The 20,815-nt window shown below is 39.8% G+C and overlaps 1 protein-coding gene across 16 annotated transcripts in view; it reads left to right on the top strand.

Annotated features, from left to right (window-relative positions):
• Window positions 1–1,264: 1,264 nt before the first annotated feature.
• The window catches only part of TESPA1 (thymocyte expressed, positive selection associated 1), a 34,366-nt gene continuing 14,815 nt past the window's right edge, over window positions 1,265–20,815 (top strand). For 4 of the 16 annotated variants that reach the window (XR_003121769.1, XM_025401746.1, XM_025401747.1 and 1 more), the window contains exons 1-5: window positions 11,897–12,306; window positions 17,844–17,893; window positions 18,515–18,568; window positions 19,324–19,360; window positions 19,604–19,702. Coding sequence is in view for 4 of the 16 variants with exons in the window: in XM_025401740.1 (XP_025257525.1) it covers window positions 11,217–11,379; window positions 12,264–12,306; window positions 17,844–17,893; window positions 18,515–18,568; window positions 19,324–19,360; window positions 19,604–19,702 (446 nt within the window). In the remaining 12 variants the exon portion in view is untranslated. Of the gene's footprint in view, window positions 1,440–4,236; window positions 4,302–8,792; window positions 8,959–11,171; window positions 11,380–11,896; window positions 12,307–17,728; window positions 17,894–18,514; window positions 18,569–19,323; window positions 19,361–19,603; window positions 19,703–20,815 lie in introns of those variants that run through there. The other 12 variants (XM_025401749.1, XM_025401748.1, XM_025401742.1 and 9 more) reach the window with 7 other exon arrangements.

Genomic DNA, 20,815 nt, shown 5'->3' with positions numbered 1-20,815 from the left:
ATGTTGGGTTTAGTGTTTTACTTGTTGACTGTGAAGCTAATTCTCAGAAAAGCACATATTTAGCATCTACTATGTCCTAAGAAAGCATGTTAGATATTTTCATGCCTATGTAAAAGGAATAGGGTGGGGGAAGGGTTGAGTGAGAAACAGAGAGAATTGTCATTTTCCTCACATGATACTTGAAGAAAATAATGTTTTGGGAACTTAATTTGCCAAGCGAGAATTTTATTTAGGATTATTTCTATCATATTATAGCTATACTATGGATACTCAGTGGAGTTGTCCTATTGATGATTGGAAATGGAATTTAGAAACATGGTAAAAAAAAAAAATAGCCAAAAAATCAGAAAGAAGGTAATGAACATGTGAAAATCAGTCACAATTAACACATTAGAGGAGTGCTTTGTAGAATAAATATTGTGATATATATTCATAAATAAATGATTTAAAGAAGGAAACAGTAGAATCAGGAGAGAGAGAGAAAGAAGATACCCAAAATGCAGCAGTATCATACAGAGAGGAAAGTGTGTTCGGAGATACTGGAGAAGCAAGGAGGGATCGTCAGCAGTGCTGAATGCCCCTGGTGGGTGAGAGTGATTGAGGACTGGAAGAAACCTTTTAGAGTTCATTAAGCCTTCTCCAAACTGAAAACCAATAAACTGAAGACATCTTCAGGGTATAACTGATTTTAAAAGTTCAGCTTTGAAAACGTGGGGGAAAGCAGTCATTTATTACAAAAACGAAAACTTTGAAGTGGTTTGAACGTAAAAACAAAGTTAAGAAACTAACAGAAAAAAAAGTAAGCAGTATTCAAAAACAAGCTTCGGGGGAATTTACCAGAGTTTGAAAGTTATAAACACAGAGCGACTGGCTCGGATCCCTCTCAAGTGTGTGACAGGGCTGGAAACATCTTCTCTGAGACAAACGCCAGATCATTTATGAGAGAGAGCTTTCCCATTTTCAGACAGCTCTCCTGAGGACAGAAGGATTTGTCTGCAGCAGCGGAATTCTAGTTATATGGTAGGAAGACTGCTGCACACACCTCTTTAAATGGACTGTACCTTTGCCTTAATAGGAAAAGATCTGTTTTTCTGGAAAGACAGAGACAACTCTGGGGCAGGAAGGTCTTCCTAGTTGTGAGCACCGTGTCTCCAGATGGTTTGTCCTGCCCTCAGTCTCCTGAGCCGGAGCAAAGGATGTGGCTGGGCTGGGAGGCGGGGACTGCGTCTACATGTGTGGATGTGTGTGTGTGTGGTGTGTTCTCATTTCCGCTTCCCCTTTTGAGCAGGCAACAGCAGTTGAATGAGTTCAGGGAGAAAGGCATAATCTACAACATGATACTTTCTCCCTCGCTTCACCTCTGTGCCCACACCTGTGAAGGCCTCGGCCCAGCTTCGACAACTGCTTTGCCTCAAACTCAGTTTTCTACCAGCGGACAGGTAAGTGCAGCCTTTATCTCAGTTTCAAGGCTGTACTGATTTAGGGTGATGCTAAGAGAAAGAAGGAAACGTGTCAGAGAAAAATCAGGCTATCAAGATCAAGACAAGGGAAAATCAGGAGAAAATCTCCCACCGCTCTTACTTCAACCTTAAAAGCATCCATCATTATGCCTAGGAGAATGATACCGGGTGCCTTCTGCTTTCGTTTGTTTGTTTTCTTTTTATTATCAGAGAGGTAATCTTTCTAGATTCTCGAAACTTGGCTCTCTTTGATGACTTAAATAACTATTTTAGGAATTTTATTACTTTTCTCACCTGCAAAGTTTCTCTGTGTCTTGCTGAACTCGCTGTTGCTGCAATTTCCATCTGATTATAACACTGAAAAGTTCTCAAGGAAGAAGTTTCCAGGTTTCATTTCGGGCCCTACTCTAGTGTCCATAGCTCCAAGCATTGAGAGTACCTGGCTGAAATCAACTTTGCTTTCTATGGGTATGACCTCTTTCTTCAGAAGCTGTAGAAGAAACTTGTTGAGATAAACTGCAGCAAGATATATTGAGGTCAGCTATGAGGCAGGATGTACACACTTGAGTGATGCAAGGTCAAATTAACTGGGAGGCTCAAGAGCCACCGTCAGGACCGGATTTCAGGGTTCACATCTCAAAGACGGATAGATGGATGTATTGACCTCTCAGTGACCTACATAATATTGGGGGCTTCATGATCCTCCAACACCCCTTGCCCCAGTGGTAGCAGGCAGAGCCTGTTACCACCTACATGAGTTTTGGGGTAGATGGAGGAGTGGAAAGATCCTCCACCCTGGGGTTTTCCCATCCCCCTTCTGTGCCACTGAGCTCACCAGTGGGTGGAAGAGAAAGGGTGGGTCCCCAGGGCAGTGCAAGGCCAAGAGGAGAGTTCCACAGAATTGATTTGACAAGACTGTGAGCATTTACAGGAGATATCCAGGGAAGTACTAGTTCCTCTGTATACCACAAGTGGTCCTGAGTAGAGAGCTAAGGAGACTTTCTAGATGGTGCAGGGCAGTACCTAGGATGGGAGGTTGGAGGTAGGAACCTTCAATTTGTGTGCCCAAGTATCAGACTCAACAGTTGTTCAGCTGAGTGATTAGAGATAAAGATCTTGTATGATTCTCTTGCAGCATGAAGTGTTAGGAGGAGGAAGGGAAGTCAGATTTATTGTCTGTCTCTACTTAGACTATTATCAGAAATAACAAGCTGAAGATATAGCAGGAGGGATAGAGAGCAATCTAACATATGAGTTATTCACATGCACCCAGGGTGTTTAGAAACCATATATAGCCAACATGTCCTCATAACTCTTGGGTTTTTGAAAATTAAGATGGAACCCTGCGATTCAGCATTATGTAGCGAACATGAAGGTCCAACCATCATTTTCAGCTCAATGTTTATGGTTCAGCATTACGTAGCGAACATGAAGGCCCAATTGTCATTTTCAGTTCAATGTGTATGATTTGGATTCTAGTGGAGAATTAAAAGGAGGTCTCGTCTCAGCCAATACTGTGACTTACAAGGTTCCTTCTGGGCTACAGTAAGGGGAAAAGATCACACATTTATTTCCACCTGCAAACTGACAACTGTTCTCTTTTCCACCTAAGGAACAAGACCAAAGTGGATATTCCAGTACCCACAGTACTAGGTACCCTACCACACACAGGCCTGAGGCAGAGTGACCTAAACACAGATTCTAGATTAAGAAAAGAGTTCAGTCAAATAAGCAGAGGGACGAGGACAAGAAGATTGTGTGCAGATATTGAAAAGGAAAAGCAGGAAAGAAGAAAATGAGTATATGCAGCACAGAGCTTATTACCAAGGAGATAAAACTGAAGAATTAAAGATACAAATTCACAGAGCTAACTCAATGGTTGAGAAATCTGCTGATTCTTCCTCCTTTCTCTTGATGAAACCATCTACAAATCAGCTCAGATAAACTGCTGTTTCTTATTCTTGATGTCTTTATTGCCCATTCAAATGAAGATATTTGATGTGTCCCTACATTGAGAATATGGGATTTTTTTCCAAATACACAACTTTAGTATTTCCTATAGCATTATACAAGCCTTTCTTAAAATTCATATCCTGAAAGTGGAAGTAAGAAAGAAAGGGAAGGAGAGGAAAAAGGTCTTAGATGATCTTCTTTCAGTATTTATTCAGCTACACTTATATGTGGGAGAAAGAGTATGAAAAGGGAGGGAAATAGGAGTTCCATTGATAAATGGGCATTTTTTGTTTCTATTATTTACCAAATAACATCTCCCCTTTTCCCTGAGCAGACTGAACTGCTCCTTGGACAACAGAAGTCTCAGAATGCTCAAATATTCTCTGGGAAATTCTTGTTCTGATGATCTTCCAACCTGAGTGACATTAAAGAGGGTTAGGAGCTAGAAGACAGTTCTTATCTATGAAGGAATGTGTGAATTTGTTGCAGATTGGGGTATGTCAAATGGGGGACAATTCCCCTGGGTTGAGGTGGAATTTGCCCAGTTCACAAACAGAGAAATGTTAGCTGCTCTGGGATTTCCCACAGCTCTTTGCGATGGTAATGATGTATATCTTGGCTGTGGATGCAGAAGATCTTATGGGCCACATCATGGAAACCCCATTTCCTTCTTCTCTCCTCCCACACTGGTTCTCACTCTCAGTCTCAACTTACAGGCACTGCTTGGGGCATAGGCACAAAACAGACAGAAGAGAAGAGAAGTCTGTCTCATACATGTCCCCCAGAGCACTAAAGACAAACCTAGGACTGGGCCTTGGAAACCAAGTGTGGCAGAAGGAAGGCTGTACGATATAAAGGAAGAAAGCATGCATCTGGAACTCAGAACTTGTGAGTTTGGTCCCCATTTAAAACCACTAATATTCTTCTCTGTCTCTCTTTCTCTTTCTCTTTCTCTCTCTCCTCTCTCTCTCTCTCTTTCTCCCTCCTCTCTCTCTTGTTTCCTCAACTACAAAATGAGTGACCAGGATTAGATAATCTCTCTGGTCCCTTGGAGAATTAGGTAAGAAAGAAAGACTTTTCATTGATTACTTTTTATCTCTGCTTACCACATAGTAAAAAATCTTTTTCACCATCTTGATTTTATACTGTCAGCTGTACCCTGCTGTTCACACCTTCTTCCTTCCTTCTTTCCTTCCTTATTCCTCAAGATGTTTCAACTTTAGTGAACATCTTAGACTGAGGGCAGATTCATAATCATATCTATCAATTATTAAGCACCACCTTTATACATCAGGGACTTAATATATGTTATCTGATTACAGCTGCCAGTCACCCAACTAATTTGGCACAGTATCTATTTAGCACATGAAGAAAATTAGGTATAGGCTAGGTGCGGTGGTTCACACCTATAATTCCAGCATTTGGGGAGGCAAAGGTGGGAGGATTGCTTGAGGTCAGGTGTTCAAGACCAGCCTGGGTAACACAGCAAGACAAAAGAAAAAGAAAAAGAAACTTAGGTATAGAAGGAAAGATAGTGTTACCAAGGACAAATACGCAGGAAGTAGACAGAACTATGATTCCAAATTAGGCTAACTCTGATTCCAAGGCCCAAACTCTTTCTACAGTTTTCCTTTTCTTTAATTTCTAAATAACACTCTGAACTTTAAAGTAAAAGAAGCTTTGGTTTTCCTTACTGAGCCCCTTGAAAATTCCCCATAGTGAAGTATCTGTAAGCAGAGCTGGTATTTGTCAGGTGCAAACTGGTAGGCTAATAGTTGCTAAAATATTAAAATATGTCTATAGCAAATAATGGTAATTATCCATTTTCCCAAGCCCTCTGAGTACCTGTCACCAGCCCAGCTATCCCAGCTCTTTCCTCAAGACTCCCCAGACAGGCCCCATGTACTGAGTGGGGCCCCACCACAGGGCTGTGACGGTATCAGCTCTCATTGCTCTGTGGTGCCCCAAACCATTATGAAATATTCTGAATGCCACAACAATCTGAAAGTAATGTGGAATTCCAGGCAGATTCTCTCCTCCCAACTGGAAGTTAGTGGGGCCCTTGCCAAAAAAACCACTCTGTAAGCCTGAGGAAGGCTAAACTGCTTCATAATCACCTCGCTGGAGTCAGAAAGGAAACTATTCTAATAACACAAACAAAGCAACACTTCCCGCACTAAGACTGTCACAGAACCAAATATAAATTACCTTGTGTTCATGCTGCCTTTTCTCTACTAGACTATAAGATGGAGAGCTTGCATAGCATGCGAAATAGAGAATTTACTAAAACTACTTCTCCTTTTTTTTAAATCCCAAATTACATTGGATGGTGACATTGGGCCATTTTCTTACTGTAATGTCAGCAGAAAAACTATATAACATGGAGTCAGACCAACTTGAGTTTCAATCTCAGCACTACAGGGACGTGACCTTGGACAAGTAACATATCTCCGTGAGTGTCAGGTAACAGTGATTAGCTCTAAAGTGGTTGTCAGGATTCAGTTAAGCAGTTTACAGGAAAGTTTTGTGGATACATATACCGTCCTCTCTACATATCAGTTATTATGAGTACCTACCTTTGACTTGCCCATGTCAATATGTAGTGAATCCCAGACTGCTTCCCTTGGAAAACAGAGACTAGAAATAGGTGATATTCTTCATGTCATAATTATGACATACCTCTACAGGCTTTCCGCTGCTGCTACAGTTACTGCCTCTAGTAATAATTTTTGTTGGAAGATACTCATTTCACAGCTCTTAACTCCCTAGTCTTAACCAGTAGAGGATATTTCTCCTGTCTAACCTCAATCCTATCTGCTACAATTTCTGCTTTTAACTATAGCATCCTCAGAACAAGAATTCTGTCTTACTCCACTTGGCTGTAACAGGATTTCAGAACTCTTGACAGATTGTGGAGAAGGATTTATGGAATGAACCTCTAAAGAAATGTAGAAAAGAGGAAAGAACAAAAGGCTGGAAATGGTAGCAGAGGGGAGAAATAAGGTTTGGGCTGATTCAGGCAAGAAGCAATAGTACCAGTGTGGGAATGTCTTAAGTTTCGTGGGAAAATTGGAGAACAGATATCTGCAGGCTTTATATTTCTATCCTCACAGAGAAGACCAAATGTGATCATATACTATAAGCCAGCATCAAGAGAGATGACAGATGAACTCCAGAAGGAAATTTTGATGAAGAAATGAATAAAAACTTGAAAGACTGGCAAATATTTTTTTTTAAATAGGAGAATTTGGTAGTTCAAGCTTCATAAATTAAGTCAGACTTGGGTGACCTTGTGTTATATCAGCAAAGGACTGGAAAGACTATGCTCTAAGCCTTTTTCGTCTTTACTACAAGCTGTGCGAAAATGTACATTAGGATCCAAGGCCATGAGGACAGTCAGGAGCACCTGTCCTATGATGAATACTAATTGGGGATAATTTCCCAGTGCCAGGGTGATTCTTGCTCCTCTGCAGGTACAGCACTTATGGAGTCCCTTCTCTTGCAAAGTACTGTGCTATGTTCTATGATGGGTTTAGGGGAGAAGTTACAAGTAGTGGTAAATGATGACAAGAGAGGTAGCCACTTACTGTTTTGTTGCATATGGTGCAGGCATGGATGTTAGTTGCTACAGGTAGGTCAGAGAAAGGAGATGACTTAAGTAGGCCGTTAAAGGGTAGAAAGAATTTGTTTGATTAGAGAGGAAAGTGGATGAAACTATAAGCTAAAGCAAAGAAGCAGAAAAGTTCAAGCAGTGTTGACAGTCAATGCGTAGCACCTGACTGACTCCCTATATAAGTTCCCATATGGCCTTCATGTTCAGGCTCACCAGTTTCCTGGATCCAGTGTGAAGGCCACATGTGCAGGAGCTCCATATGTTGGTGTTAATTTGAAAGGGAATTTGGTAAATGGGAAGTAACTCCAGAGACCACTGACCCATTTCCAATTTTTTAATGGGGAAACTGTATAAATGCACTTTCTTTTATGGGTACTACTCCTATGCGTATTTCAAACTCACCTAAATAAATTAATAAACATTGGTAGTGGAAGTAAATTTACACAAACGTTGAGTCCAACCAATCCGTTTCCTGGAGGATTAAACTGAAACCTTAATAAAAAACCTAACTGATATGCCATAAGTCAATTAATTGGACAAGTCAGAAAAATGTCCAAGTCTCCTGATTTCTAATCAGTTTTCCTTTCACTGCACCAAACTCCATTGTATTATCAGTGTACGTGTTTGAATGACTTATTTGGAGAAAACATCTTCATGTCTTTGTCTCTATTACAAGGGGCCCCAAGACCTACAAAGCTGCTATCTTGACATCTGTGTGCACTCGTTTTTTAATTCTCTCTAACATTCTCATGGCTGATGTGTTTGTCTGATAATCATTTGCTGCTTCCTGCAGATTTCCACCAAAAAAAAAACAAAAAAAAACCCAGTTTCTTATCTCCCAGCAGTACAACTTCCTCCTATTACCACTAACCAGACACTACCATTTCTTTTTGCCTCTTGATATTGCTGTACTTATACTAATCCTATATAACACTCCATCGACAGGTTTCTACAACTCAAGTGTTGCTGAGATTGGGAAAAAAATTATTTGTGCGATTTCCCAGTCCCCTATCATGTGTGCTAGAGTTGTGAAGATCAGCTTAGATCTACCTTGTGTCTTTTCTTTAGACTTGAGATCACTGTTACTTTTTCAAGTAGAAAAATTATTACATTCTCACCCAAATTGCCAGGAAAATGTCTGTCATTCTCAGTGAACACTTAACCTGTCTGGTCTTTTTATTGTCATACCTACAATTGCCATTTATTTGTAAGCCTTTCTTTGGAACTCTTAAGCATTAAGGATTGTTTCCATAGGCACTTTCCTTTAGGAATTAACATTAAGTAAAACTTCCGTACATAGGACATAGAGACAGGCAGTAAACAGGGACTAGTCAAGAAAATACAACTTTTGTTCTCAATTGTAGGAACTTCTAGGATAGAAACAAGTCTTAGAATAACCCTCTCTCTTCTCTCCAGCTTTCAACCCACAACATTTTTACATGCTTAGTAAGCACGTAGTTACCAGCTTATTGTTACTGTTTTGAAGTTGATCTCCCTGCATGTGTCTCTGATGACTCTGAAAGGCACTGGGCTCCTATGAGGAACGGTCACCTTCTAGACATTCACTCATTTAGACAATGGGTATTCATTAAGTTATTACAATGTGTTAGATTCTGTTTTAGGCATTAGAAACACAGTAGTAAATGACCCCAAAATTCTGTCTTCTTAGAGCTTGTATTCTAATCAGAAGAGTAAACAATAAATTGGGTAAATAAGTAAAATGTAAAGTATGTTAGTGATAATACCTAAGAAGAAAAAACTCAAGCAGAGAAAGAGCTCAGTGAAAGTGATTAAGGTAGACTGTGGAAGCCAGGCATGGCTCCATGGAGGAGGTTGCTTAAAAGCTGGACACTGCAGGATGAGTGTGGCAAAGACTGAGGAAGATGAAGAGAAAGGGGGAAGAATATGAGAAAACTGAAGTTAAAAAAAGAGGTAAGTATTTTCAGGGGATGCAGAGGAAATTACCCTATATTATTGCGATATATTTTTGAAGATGTGGGAGGAATGTAAAATAGAGTCACATCACAGAGGATGTTGAAAGCCCCAACCTCCATTTCAATTAGTGAGATTCTGGGATTGTGCTAGGCATTGTAGGGGTTCGACTGTAAAACGGCACATCCAGAAGTTTGTAGTACCAGACGCATCAAATATTACGGCTGTAATGTTTTCATTGACAAACTGAGACCAAATAAAGGGATGAAATTTTCCAGGGTTATCCCATTTGAAGTGGCAGAATAAAGTATGGAAGCCAGATATTCCTCCCTCCCTCCGTCCCTCCTTCTCTTCCTCCTTCTCTGCCTACCCTCTTGCCCTTCTGCCTTCCTGCCCTCCTGGCTTCCTACCTTCCTTTTGAGTTCTACTACCAAAAATATTCTGTGAGCTGAAGATTCCCGGTGATTTAAGGGAGGTCCATTTCCTTTGGAAATTAAAAACAATAGGCAAGTTAGCCTTTGTGATTTTCTTCTCTGGGTTCTGGAACCAATCTATTAAATATTTCGGATCACAGGACTAGGTAAACAAACTGATCAAGGTTTTTTAGATTCTTGTCCTAAGGTCATTCTAGTGGCAGTTTCATCCTGTCTTTATCTCCTCCCGACAGCTCTGACCAGAGAATAGCAAGTCATCTCTGCTACTCTTCTTTGAGGCTTCTTTATGACACAAACTTAATTTAATGATTTAATTTTCTCTGAAAGGCACAGGCAGTAGACAAACAGCCAGGTACCCAGGGTTAACGAGCAAAGTCTCATAGTGCTAACTACTGTCTCACTTGGAAGAAAAATATGTCTTGGACGGACCTGAAGTGAAGGAATTTAGATCAGACAACAGTAATTATGTACTATTTTTTCCTAGGTATGTTTTGTCTGTAACAAGCAGAGGCATTAAAAACAATTTTATTGTCCTAGGAATGCATTTTATGTTCAGGATGTTCTTTTCAAAAAAGCTATTTTAGTGCCTAAATCACTGGATGCCTCACTAATGGTTTTAAGTGTTGGAGGAACAGAAGTCTCTGTAAACTGGTAGTCTTCATTTTTATTTTATTATTTTATTTTATTTTATTTTATTTTATTTTTTATTCCAATAGTTAAAAGTGTAGCTCTTAAGATGAAGTTGTTTATGGCAGCTTGAGGGAATAGGGGGATAAGACCTGGAGAGTTTCAGCCCCACTCCTACTTGCTCAGTGAGGTGGGATGCAAGTATGGCCAGCGGGGGAGAGGCAGCAGAACAGAGTATGAGCCAATGAATATTACATTAGCCTCAAGCTTTTTAAAGCTCTGTTTGGACAATTGCATGATTCTTCCCCTCTGTTCCTCTTTGAATGTGTATCTAGTGCCATCATTGTGTCTCTTGGAAGAATACAGGCATGTTTAGGTAATGTTACATGAAATATGAATCTATAGGATTAGTAATTGCATTGAGGAGCTGAGGAATAAATTCATAGTTAGGTAGAAGCACAGGTTGACAAATTAGAAAGTGATTATCCTGAAGGTGCTGGCTGCTAATTGGTTAAGGCAGTGTCTCCTTGCTTTTAATCACAGGGCATTTTTTCCTGAGATAAGTCACATGTGGACTCCTAATATATAAAACAGGAACATAAAAAATCAAGAGAAAAACTAAACAAACAAACCTAGAATTCCTATAGTTGGAGTGACATCCTGGTTGTGGGACCTTAGAAAATCTGTTTCACCGTTGAGACCTTCAACTTTTTCATACGTCTTGATGAGGATTAAAAAATAAATGAATTTTATACATTTTAAACTTATAGATGTTTTAGTCATAATGGAAGATTCTGGTAGATAACATTCTTAAGGATTAAAGAAAAAATGTTTTCTAATACAGCATTTCAGCTACCCTGAGAAATTGAGATTCTTTAAGTCAGAAGAGTTTTCTTAATATCCATTAAATCGTGATGTCTGAAGCTTTCAAACTTACTGACTTGAAAGACTTACCCTGATATTTAGAGTTTTCAGAGCATTCCTTTTTTGCAGGAGAGACAGAAAATGAGCTAGGGATGTCCTCCCTACTCTTGAATGTGTAGAGAGACCAAGCTCCTTTGGGCAGAGACAGGAAAATTCGGGGGCAACCCTGAGCATCATGGTGGTTTCTGAGCACAGGATGAGGGAGCATCGCTGTTTTTCAACTCTTAGGACAGCATTACTGTTACGGGAGGCTCTGAAGTCTGAGCCAGGGCCATGGAGGACTCTGTGCTGAGCCCCACATCCTGGGAGAAACGGCGGGCCTGGCTCCGTCAGAGCCGTAACTGGCAGACCCAGGTCCTAGAAGAGGAGGCTGCCGCCGCCCTGCAGGATGTCCCAGATCCTGAGCCTTCCAGCCTGGATGACGTTTTCCAAGAAGGTAAGAGATGAACATCAGACAGATGTCTATCTATGTTGTCTGGTGATAAAAGGTGACAGCAGACCCAGGTCTGCAGAGTGTGAACAGGTCCCTTGTTTAGCGAGGCCCTCGTGGAGGGCTGTTTTGACTGGTTTAAATATGTTTAAGAGAAAAGCTAAAGTAATACAAAATATGAGTTATGTGAGAAAGAGACAGGCATAAGATTGGGAAAAAGGGAAAAGCACATTTTTCATCATCCTGAGAAGCTTCTGTAAGAACCCGAGGCTGGGGGTTCTCTATGAATGCTTTGCGGTGTTTCTATTTTGTCTGTGTAACAAGACCACACACAAGCTGGATGCCTAGACTCTGGCCACAATGCTGTCACTAACAAGCTGTGTGGCCTTTGGGAAGTCCCTCACCTCTCTAAGACTTATTTGTCCAGTTGAAATAGTAGTACCTTTCCTACACTTCTCAGAGCTTCTTTGAGGTTCAAATGAGACCACAGTCATAAGAGTAAAACAAAAATTCTGATGGATATAAATGCTTATTTGGTAGGAAGCAAAAAAGCACAAAAACAAGATTGTCTTTCTTTTTCTTTTTCTTTTTAAATGAGAAGGATCCACCCTTGTGGGAAAGGAACTCTCAAAAGACAGCAGTGGGCCTGACATCTTGGGCACTTTCCAGGTTCTTGGGAGGAAGGGAGAAAAGAAGCAGAGAGAGAGAAGAAATATCCACTATTTTTATATACGGTGTATTCCTCTCATATCTTAAAGAAAAGCTTTATGTAGAAAAAAAGATTCATGACGCAGCTTATGTAAGAATAAACTTGTGGAATGGAATTAGTTGCAGGGAGGAGGTCTGATTTCGTTCAGTTCTCACAGTGATCTAGTATCTGACTTTTCTAGGGAATCCAATCAATAAAATTGAAGACTGGCTGCAGGATTGTGGGTAAGTGCTGGACAGGCAACGGGGTGGTATGTGACTGATGGTTGGATTTGCTAACAGATACAACTCCTGGAAACTCAGAGACAGGAAGATGGATTTGAATTGGGCCTAAAGATTAGAAGTAAGGTCGAGGTGGTTGTTGGAGGGGTGTTGCGGGTTTAGGGTGAACCGGTAATCATAACTGTGAATCAAGTGCAACTCGGGGCTAAGACTAAATTAGGCACCAGGTCTAGGAATAGAGGTTGTGTTCGGTCTAAAGCTAAGAGTGGATGGGGAATAGTTGGGGTGAGTTCCAGACCCCTACTCCCCCTGACTTCCCCTTTAGATTGGAGTCTTACATTGTGTAACAAAAGGAATTGGAAACCTGATCTTTCTTGCTGAAGAGCAATTCATCTGTGTTATTTATTTCTACTGCAGAACATAGGAGAAGTTTAGGGTTTATGACAGTGATTCAAAGCAGGGAAGAATTGGAGCAGGCACTTCAAGGCAGTGCATTATCTCTTTCCTCAGAGATACTTTAAATATGAGACCCCACAGCCCATCAGCCTAGACCGTTCTTAGGCTCAGTATTCCCAGACACAAAAGGAAGGATTCTGTGACCTATTTAGTCTTCTGTGTAATAATGAATTCTCAGAATGGACAACTTCTGCCTGCTCCTTATTTTCCCTCCAGGAATGTCTCAAGTTTTATATAGCCTTTAATCTAAACTCATCTACTAATTGGCATAAAGAAACCCATTCTTGCTTATTTGGTAGGAAATAAATAGCACCAAATAATCCAAGGTTGTTTATTTCACCTGTGCCCAAGAAGGCAATGCCAGGAAGGATTTATTTTGTGTTTGTTTTGTTGTTTGAAAAAAAAAAAACCTATTGTTCTCATTGCTCTCATCTTATTCACAATTCATTGACTTCAAAGTCAATTAGAGGACCCACAAAATACAGGAAGAAAAGAATGGTGGTAATCAGAATGGTTGCAGGTTTGGGTGAGAAGCCTAGAATGAGAACTGTCCTAGGATTTAAAATGCTTACCAGATATGTACAGGGGAAACAGTCAGCTCAGTTAATGTCCTTATCTCATTAACTACTCTTGAGTCGTCAATTCATGTCAACAATTATTAATTACGCTTTTGCTAACTGTCTGATTATCTGAATAACCTAGAGGGGTGCCAAGTAGTTTAAAATATGCTCCTTGACTTAGAACATTTTTCATTCTAACTGAAAATAACAAATTCACAGAAATACAAGATAATAAACTCTAGAACTCATCTTTCTTCACTCATGCTCTACAAAGATAAACCCTGAACCAAAATTTATGACAAAAAGGTGGTCTGGTTAGTGAAAAGTCTCCAAGATTTGAGCCTAATTCTTGTGCTACTAAGTGTTTAACCAATCATAAGCAAATAACTTAAATTCTGTTCATTGTAGACACCCGAGCTATAAAGTGGGACACTCAGAATAATACAGTCTAAGGGCTCTCTTGAGGTTTAAATGAGATAATATATGTGTATGTGTTTTGTGCTTTTAATAGTGACTGGTGAGTTTTACAAAGGAGGAGTTTATACCTACCTATCATTCCACAAAATGTCTGTCTATATCTATCCATCTATCTACATCTGTTTATTTATCAGAAAAAATATGCCCAGAAATGATACATATTAACTCTTGGATGGTGATTATCTGGAAGAAGGAAAAGAATTGACTTTAGAAGTAAAATAAGACTTTAGTTATATCTTTAGTATTTGATTTTTTATTTTATATTATATATTACTGAATGTTTTATTTTTTCTGAAGCAAATATGGAAAAATGTTTACATGTGTGAAAATGGAGTGACTGGAACAAGGGTATCTGTTACATTTTCATTATGTATCTGTGTTTTGAAAAGGTTTCAAATATTTAAACTTCAAAACAGCCATAAAGAGTTAATCAACATACTTGCATTTGTCTTTGGAAGGGGAATTGTTGGAGTCAGAAAATTTTCCAATTTCCTCTGTTTTCTAATTCTGTCTAAGTATGTGATACTTCTTAATTGCATGGAAAAGCTAGAAAAATTAAAGGATGATAATGACGATGATTGATAGTGAGAGTACACTTGACTTTTGGTAATAGATAATGAAGAAGATAGAGGGAAAATGCATTCTAAATATGAGATTCTGAATTACCACAATATTCCACGCTCCAAGACCACAGAGAAAAGAGGATAAACAAGGAGCCCACATTTACTGATTATCTGTCCACTCTGTTGCCAGGTGCCCTGAGGGGCACTTTTCAAATTTTGTTCCAAGACCACATAGTTTCAATTTCTCTTTCCAAAGCCAAACATCCTCTGGTAGCAAGAGCATTTTGTTTTCTGACAAGCTCTCCAGGATAGTACACCAACATCTCAGGCAATTTAGTGTCAATGTTTCTCAGTGCAATTGAATATAGCGGCCGGCTATTCTGCCACCGGATCTGATCATGCATGTCTTTGCAAACTATGCCTCTCCTTTTTTCTTTCTCCTCCTAAGCTCTCGAGATTTTCTGGGACATGACTGTGTTGCTCATGAATCACCAGAGGTGGGGTTGGGAGCCCAAAAATCATCTGTGTGGGCTTCAGCTTAAATCTCTGCAGGCAGGTAGCTATGGAAACATCTAGAAGAAGCTAAAAATAGCCATATACTTCTTCCCACAATCCAACCCCTCCTCCCTACTATTTGTTTAGGGACTGGGTATACAGGAAGAGCAATATCTTGGCTCTTTCATTTGAGACTTAAAACGATGCTAAGGAATTTTTCAGTGCAAGGGTGGGAAGAGGGGAGCAGCTATAGATCTAGTCCCTGGTCATTGATTTTATGGCCTATCCAATAACCCATGGAAGGCCTGGGACTTGAGTGATGGCCATAAAGTCTCAAATCATTGTGCTCAGTGAGAAAGCATCAATAGCTCCAGGCCCATGTCCACACTTCTGTTGAAGGTTCCACAGACTTCCCCAAGACCCATCAGGGGCTGTTCCTCATAAACAGAATAGAAATACTTGGCAGATAATAACTAAAGCAGAAAAATGTAGGATGAGCACCCAATAAAAACTTGTATCCAATGAATACAAGTGAGTTTTGCTTTGGACAAACCAGAAATTTTATCAGTGACATTTTAAATGTAAATCGTATTGAAGTTCAGCATACATATCAGTAACTTTTTTCTTTTTAATATAAATTACATTGAAGTATAATATACCTACTGAAAAATAAATGAGTATTAAATATATAACTGAGGCCAGGCACATGGCTAATGCCTGTAACCCCAGCACTTTGGGAGTTCAAGGCAGGAGGAATGCTTGAGCCCAAGAGTTCAAGACCACTCTGGGCAATGTACCATTACTCCAACTCTACAAGAAAAAACAAAACAGTTTTTAAAACTTAGCCAGGCATGGCAGCATCTGTAGTCCTAGCTACTCAGGCGATTGAAGCAGGAGGCTTGCTTGGGCTTAGGAGTTCAAGGCCGCAGTGAGCTATTCTCACTGCACTCCAACCTGGGAGACAGAGTGAGACCCTGTCAACAAATAAATCATAGGCAAATAAATAAATACATAAATGGCCCAGTGAATTTTCACAAAGGGAATACACCCATGAAACCTAAAGCAGAGCATTGCCAGCATTCCAAGCGCCTCCTTTCCATCCCTTCCATTCACTATCCTGCCTCCAAGGGTAACAAATACCCTGACTTGTAACATCATAGATATGTTTGGGATTATTTTGAACTTTATAGAAATAGTCATACAACATGTACTGTTTTATGTGTGTTTCTTTGGCTTAGCATTATGTTTATGATGCTTATCCATGTATTCGCATGCAGTAGTAACTCGTTCTTATTATTGTGCAATATTAAGTTGTATAGTTATTACATAATTGTTTAATTTTATAATACATAGGAATTTGGAGGCTTCTATTTCTTGGTTATCACTACTAGTATTTACTTGGGGGAGCATATACAGGCATGTCCACTGGGTACAACCTAGAAATGGAATTGTAGTCTATTTAAATTGTACCTCTAGTAATAGTAGGCCTTAGTAGTTGCACTACTGTGCAGTTACAACACAAGCATTAAATGCAGTAGTAAATTGCAATATTCTAGTACTTGACTATATTAGCTATCATGCTGTTTTTAGTAGTAATAGTAAATATTATATATAGTTACACATGTTTGTAGTATTATACCATCGCATATTTTATGTAATTATATATTAGGAAGAGAAAAATATATTTATAGTTCTAGGTGCATTATTAGAGTTACCTATTCTTAATGAGCTTGCCTACTATTTCACATTTTATAATGAACCTTTGATGTAGAACCTGCTTCTATGAATTTTCATGAGGACATATGAAAATTCAGATTTTGGTAAGCATGGTTGGTTTTTTTACTATTGAAAGGAGTTACAAGCAAAAGATATCTATATATGTAATGACTTATTTTGTTAAATTTAGGCAGAACTTGACCTAGAGATATTTGGTTAGTAAGCCCATTCCCACTGTTACACACACCATGAAGTGATACTCCAGTAGCCTGAGAGTAATCTGGATTGCTGGAGACTGATGAAGAGAAAAGCTCCTTTAGGACCAGCACCAGTGGACGCTCTTCAGTTTCCCTGCTAACTCACGTTACTGACCCTTTTCCCTCCAACCTCCACTTGAGATTACATTTAAAGCACCATGAACAACTTCCATGTAAAAAGCTTTAGGAAAGCAAACTCTACAAAATTCACAACATGTCAGTGTTTGAAGTAGACTTAGATGATGATAATATCTAGGGATCCAAATTCCCTTACATGATATTCGAGAACAAAAGAGCCACAATGAGCCGGGACTAGCATCTAGATGTGCTGGTCCCATTTCAAAGCCCTGTCACAGATTACTTCACACACCTGTTTTTGACAGACAGAATTTCTTCCTTGTTTGTAAAACTGAGCTGTCTCTCACTACCATTTATGCTGATTTCTGTTTGTTCTTCTGGTGGAGATGGTAAATGTTTGATAAGACCATGTCTGAAAATTTTAAAATATCTCTAACCAGGATACGATTTCTTCTGTTTCCTGAATGACATGATATTCAGCAATAACATGGTTCAGAGAGAAGGAAGGAAGTGTGGGTAGTTAAGGTGATCTAAAAGTTCTAAGAAAACCTAGAAATTTATGTTTGCCATTTGGAAATTATGGCACGCAAACCCCTGCTTCTATGAATGTAATTCTCCAGTTTTGCTTCAATATTCTTTCTTTCCTATTTTACCTAAAGATCGAAGAATCATTGCTAAGCTGACTTTTGTCTCTTAGTCCTGTGGCCAGGACAACAGAAGCACAATCTAAAACATAGTGCATTCCAGCCTCGGTTTCCCCAACTACTTCTGTGAATTTTTCAGTCAAGTAACCACTCTGTCTTTGTTTTCTCCAATATAAAAGCAAATTAAATACTACTGACTCTTATTGGAAAAGAATATGAACATGTATGAGCTTTTAAAAGCTCCTGGGAAAATGTAGTAAGTGACTTCAACCTATGAGACTGTTTTTGGTTTAGATACTCCGAAGAAGGACTTTCTGAGGAAGCAGGACAGTTTATCTACAGTGGTGAGTACAGGTTCTGTCCTTCTGTTGTTCTTCTACCTGGAGAGTGACATACCTGTGCGTGTGTGTATGTGAGTGTTTATGTACATGTACGTGTATAGGCATGCAAAAGAGTACCTGAGTGTTCTTAAACTGGCTGCAAAACACTGTTCGTGGTCACAAGGCTTCAGGAAATCCAGAAGAAAATGCTGGCTCAGAGCCCACAGGCTCACTAACAGTCATAGGCTATCTTCTGCTAGGGGTTGCTCAGATAACAACCACTGCTGTAGGATAAGAACTTGTATAAAGTTCTTATATATTTGATGATATGTGTTTATATGGGTGTGAGTGCACACCCCCGTGTGTTTGCTGTTTGGCAGGGGATTGTGTACATAACTATGTGATATAGGGGAGAGGTTATAGGTGAATGTATGTATGATTCTTTCTGAATCAAAAACGAATATGACTTCTGAGGTGGTATATGTACAATAATTTGACAAACATGTGGATATCTAGTATGATTATGTGGTTGTGCAAGTCTAGTCTAAGGGCATATGAAGGTGTTCGTGTATGCAGGGGTGTGTGCGTGTGCATGCGTTACGTTCCATCCTTATTTTCTGTGACCCTCACCTGTTTATTGGACAGGCTTCTGCAGCCATGGGACCAGCTTTGAAGATGACTTGACCCTGGGAGCAGAGGGTAAGTGGCACAGTTCTCTGAGGTTGGGATGAGAAAGGGATATACATTGGATGAGTTTTGGATAGGATGGAAGTGCAAAACTTCAAAAAGAAACAGCCCATCCCTGGGGTCTTATCTATAGGGAAAGGGCAGTCTCATTATTATCTAACGTAAAATACAGAAGGCATCACATGCCCAGAAACACTTCCTCATCAGCCTATCATGACTCCTACTGGTTCATCATTGGAACTTTCCTTTGACCCTGGGACAATGACATATAAAATTACTATAACATTTGCTGCCCAGATATCTTTAAGACTGTTTTCTGTACAGAAACTCCAAACAAGTTTGTGCATTGGGTGTAAAATAGAGACGATACTTCAGGAGGAGAAGGGCATCAGTAAAGAATGAAAGAACAGCAACCTACCAGTGTCTCCTGGGACCTGTAAAGACTTGTGTAGGGGGGCAGGAACACTAGCCAGGAGGACCAAATGACTCTATCCTTTTTAGCACAGAGGGGCTCTTGCCTAGACATCAGTCATGGGTCAGAAGTTCAGAGGCTTAAGGCCAGTTACTCTCTGGCATATCTGTCCTTATTCCAGAACTGTGTTAGGTAATATTGAGGCCCCAAGAAGTACAGAATTCATGGGGTCCAGCTAGTCTGTCACAGTGACAAAAGGAAATGGAGGGGACTGAGTTTTAAGTTCAGAGGGGCAACGCAGGTGATTTTCATTTTCCCTTCTAATTTGTTCTTTGCTTCTCTGTTTCTTGTCCAGCCACACTACTGGCCGCCAATGGCAAACTCTTCTCCAGGTAAGTGTTAGGTTCAGCCAGGGCAAATGATGTCTCCTTTAAAAATCAGTGAATTGGGGTAGGTCAAAGAGATTAAAATAAAGACCTAAAGATTCACATTAGAAAGTGAGACTTTCCAATGAACAACAACTACATAGACTAAAAGGTACCCATCAGGGGGTGAATAAGCCCAGCAGGGATTCCTTGAAGCCAGGGTGCAAACTGGAAATAAGATTTGTATGACATCAGCTTTGATCTCTGCAGGAGTTTCCTCGAGACAGCCAGGCCTTTCCAGCTACTTGATCTTGGCTGTAGTTTGGCTTCCAGCAGCATGACTGCAGGGACCAACAAGACTAGTTCAAGGTAGGTACTAAAGTTTGGCAGGGTGGAAGGGTGGAGAAGATGAGAAGCATAGGAGAATAGAACCAAGAGCCATGGCCTCTTTTTTCTCGGATATCTTACTGGAGCTGTTATGTACTTTTACTGCATGCTTGAAAAATGTGACCATATTTGTTTCAAGAATTGTGAAAGATGCAGAGGAGTCTTCTCAGAGCTGAAAACTATGTGTAAAATATAGGTGTCTCCTCCCACTGAAACTTGTACCCAGGAGGTACAGTATTGGTACCATCACAGTTCCAAGACTCAGAGTAGATGCTCAGTAAACAATGTATTGATTAATTGACTAATTTGCTGATTGAATGAAGCAGTAAAATATTAATTCATTCAGACATGCAGGCCAGGCAATGACTGTACGGAATTTGAAAAAGATGAAGCAGCACTATTCACAATAGCAAAGACGTGGAACCAACCCAAATGCCCATCAGTGATAGACTGGATAAAGAAAATGTGGTACATATACACGAATACTAGGCAGCCATAAAAAGGAACACGTTCGTGTCCTTTGCAGGGACATGGATGGAGCTGGAAGCTGGTTATCCTCAGCAAACTAACACAGGAACAGAAAACCAAACACCACATGTTTTCACGTCTAAGTAGGAGCTGAATAATGAGAACACATGGACACAGGGAGGGGAATAACACACACTGGGACCTGTCAGGGGGTCGGGTGAGAAGAGGGAGATCATTAGGAAAAATAGCTAACGCATGCTGGGCTTAATACCTAGGTGATGGGTTGATAGGTGCGGCAAACCACCATGGCACACGTTTACCTATGTAACAAACCTGCACATCCTGCACATGTACCCCAGAACTTAAATAAAAATAAAAATAAAAAAAGAAAAGATGAAGCAGACAAATAGCTTGACCCCAGGAGCTGAATGATTTAATAGGGTGGGCAAAATATACACACAAATAACTCTTTAAAAAAGATGAAAAGTCTGGAAAACTAGTATGATATAATGAAATGTATCTGAAATTTGAAGTCAAAATTTGAATTTGAGACCTGGTTCTGAGACTTAAATTTTGTCACATGACCAGGTTTAGTAATTTATCCTCACTGAGCCTTAGTCCTAGTTC

Source organism: Theropithecus gelada, chromosome 11 (assembly GCF_003255815.1).
Source record: "Theropithecus gelada isolate Dixy chromosome 11, Tgel_1.0, whole genome shotgun sequence".
NCBI lineage: Eukaryota > Metazoa > Chordata > Mammalia > Primates > Cercopithecidae > Theropithecus > Theropithecus gelada.
The sequence above is the reverse complement of the archived record's forward strand: the minus strand, read 5'-3'. Positions and strand labels throughout refer to the sequence as shown.